The 3,221-nt window shown below is 28.2% G+C and overlaps 1 protein-coding gene across 2 annotated transcripts in view; it reads right to left on the reverse strand.

Moving 5' to 3' along the window:
• LOC117171498 (splicing factor 3B subunit 3-like) overlaps positions 1 to 3,221 on the reverse strand; it is a 37,947-nt gene that overhangs the window by 21,308 nt on the left and 13,418 nt on the right. Inside the window, exons 3-4 of one of the 2 annotated variants that reach the window (XM_033358862.1) lie at positions 1,684 to 2,186; positions 1,084 to 1,447 (exon numbers count right to left, since the gene is read on the reverse strand). In XM_033358862.1, coding sequence (XP_033214753.1) covers positions 1,698 to 2,186 — 489 coding nt within the window. In that variant the 3' untranslated portion in view covers positions 1,084 to 1,447; positions 1,684 to 1,697. Of the gene's footprint in view, positions 1 to 1,083; positions 1,448 to 1,683; positions 2,187 to 3,221 lie in introns of those variants that run through there. The other variant, XM_033358863.1, reaches the window with a different exon arrangement.

Consider the following 3,221-nt stretch of genomic DNA (forward strand, 5'->3'; position numbering starts at 1 on the left):
TTCAATAAAATCAAAGTAACTTTTCAACGAAATGGTATAATTTTGCACCAAGAAGATTAAATTTCTATCGAAAAATATGAATTTTTGACAAAAAATTGAACACTTACATTTTTAGTTCAAAAAATTAATTCTAAATAAGAAAAAAAATACTTTTTAATCAAAAGAGATTAATTTCCAACCAAGAGTTGCGATTCTCAACCCAGAGTGAACGTTTTAATAGAAGAAAAAAATTCCCGGTAATTTCCCGGCTCGCAAATATTTTTCTCGGTAAATAAAAATTCGAAAATCGAACTTTATTCTAAACATTTCTCTTTTAAAATAATAAAAATAAGCAACAAATTAAAGCATTCTAAGTGGAAGGCTTAAATTTTAAACTTTTAAAATTGAAATTTTAAATGAAATGCAGACAAATTGCAAAATTCAGAATTTTGAATATTCATAAATTTATACAGTTCAAAAATTTAGATTAGGTACCAAAAATAAAAATCCACGTTAACATTTTTAATACTCTAAATTAAAGATTCAATTAATAAACTTAAAAAAAACCAAAATTATATTATTAAGTTATATTAGGCAAGAAACATTAAAAATTTTAAAAAAATTTTAACTTAAAAGTTCCTAATTTGGAATATATTTTCAAATTAATTGAATTTGTCCTACAACTTCTAGAAAATCCTGCGAAATAAAACAAAATTGCCTTCAAATTTGAATTCATAAATAACAATTGATCACTTATTATTAAGATTTTTTCAGATTTCATACAAAAAATTTAGAAGCTTTTTAAGAATTGTAAAAGGCTCCAAAAAAAATACAAACATTTTCTCAATATTCCTAGAAAAATCGAAAATATTTCATTTTGGAAAATTATTTTAACACAATATTTAAAAAGACTTCAAGAGATTTCCAGAATTGTCAAAAGAAAACCTAGAGGATTTAAAAGATTTTTTTACCGAATTGGTAGGATTTTCTAAAAATTGTATGTTCTAAAGTATTTTTCTAACTCAAAGAAAAAAAAAGCCCCAAAAAAAAGGGAACGACTTGTCATTCTTGTAAATTGGAAAGAATAAAGTATAAATTTTCAAATGCAATCTTAAAAAGTTTCGAATTTATTCCTTGTTCGCGTCTTAGCAATAAATACAAGATTCCTAATTTCTAGTCGACAATCATTCAAAATTACATGCTTTCAAAATTCACTGTATCACTTCACGATACAATAAAAAAAAACATCTCTACTGGAAACTTTAGTACTCGATACCAGTGAATACAATTATTTAAATTAAGAAACTTATTTACAAAGACAAAAATTATCAGAAGATACGAAATACTGCACACTTACACGTCGCTTTTCCAATTTTCTCAATCGTAAGTATAACGATTTTCTTTTTCGAATGGCTTCAGGTCCTAAAATTTTGTTCTCCTACATGTCAGTATTAACTAACAAAGAATACTAGAAATAAAAAAAATTAAAAAAAATTATCCTGATGACAAAGTTAAAAATTTGCAGCTGAAGAAGAAAAAGAAAATCAGTAAAGTGCTTTATAACAAATTAATTTGCTACACAATATTTTCTTTTTTAAATCCGTAACTTTTCCAGCGACACTAACTATCATTCAGAAGAGAAACTTTAAAGGCCCTTTCGAAAAAAAAAAAAAAAAAAATGAAAAAAAAAATGATGCTCCTCACCCACTGTGCGATCCTTAAAAGGCGTAGCGGGTGCGCACGTCTTCCAGCCTTTTTGAAACTTCCGACGAAGTTTTGTCCAAATCGCGAGCAATGCTCTTCTGGGTTACGGCCTCGATCGAGTTAAATTGTTCGCAGAGATCGCCGTCAATGACATTCTTGACCGGGTAGTGATACGACCGGAAGGAGAGATGGTCCCGGCCGCAAAGTGGCGGATGCTCCGAGCGCATGTGCATCTCCAGCGTCTGGAAGAATTCGTGATCCTCGTGACTGGTGAATGGCACGAGAACTCCGACTGTTCCACTCAAGGTTGTGTAGACCAAACTCTCCGATCCACCAGGAATCAGAGTCGCTTTCTGCAGGGACATTACGATTTCCCCGACATGGAAACTGGCCACCGTGTCCGCTTTTTGACTTGCACCATTCAGCAGTCCCCGATCCCACAACGCCTTGTTTCCAGTTGGATCCTCATCCACGTCGTCGTTTATGCCACTCGCCAGTCTTATCTGTTGACAAAATTATTTATTTTTTGTTTTGCTTTGTTCAAATCAAAAAATAGTGTCAATAGTGCAACACATTTTTTCAAATAATAAACTTATACTTATATCAAAAAAATTTAAATTAATTAGAAACAAGTTTTTAAATAAAAAAATATTATATTTATTTTCGTAAAATTTGAATGACTTTGGAGGAATTTTACAGGAATTTATAAATCGAAATTTACAAAATGAAATTTATAAAAATTAAAGGTCATTTTTTGAAAATTGAAATGAATTTTAAAGTAAATTTAAATTCTATTTTTAGCTAAGAATTGGTTAAAAATGGAAAATTACTCAGTTTACATCCGAAATTTTAATTCTTTTCGAAAATTCTCCAGTTCAACAAATAATAATAAATTTTTTTGTAAAATCCCCTGTTCTAATTCACAATTAAAATTTAAAAAAAAACTCGTTTCAATTCAGAATAATTCTTAGTCTCCTTGATACATTCGAATTCCAGCTAAGAATTGGTTAGAAATTGAAAAATCCTTGTTCAAATCAAGAATTTTAATTCTTTTCGAAAATTCTCCAGTTCAACAAGTAATAATAATTTTTTTTTGTAAAATCCCCTGTTCTAATTCATAATTAAAATTTTGTTTAACAAAACTCGTTTCAATTCCGAATAATAATTCTGCTTTAAAAAATCAATTTTCCATTCAGAATTGTTATTTTCCTTGATAAATTCCAATTCCAGCTAAGAATTGGTTAAAAATTGAAAAATCTTTGTTCAATCAAGAATTGTAATTCTTTTCGAAAATTCTCCAGTTCAACAAGTAATAATAATTTTTTTTTGTAAAATCCCCTGTTCTAATTCAAAATTATAATTCTGCTTTAAAAAATTGATTTTCCATTCAGAATTGTTATTCTCCTTGATAAATTCCAATTCCAGCTAAGAATTGTTTAAAAATTGAAAAATCTTTGTTAAAATAAAAAATTTTAATTCTTTTCGAAAATTCTTCATTTGGACCCAGAAATAAAATTCGATTGAAAAAAAATCCCTGC

Source organism: Belonocnema kinseyi, chromosome 4 (assembly GCF_010883055.1).
Source record: "Belonocnema kinseyi isolate 2016_QV_RU_SX_M_011 chromosome 4, B_treatae_v1, whole genome shotgun sequence".
NCBI classification, from domain to species: Eukaryota; Metazoa; Arthropoda; class Insecta; order Hymenoptera; family Cynipidae; genus Belonocnema; species Belonocnema kinseyi.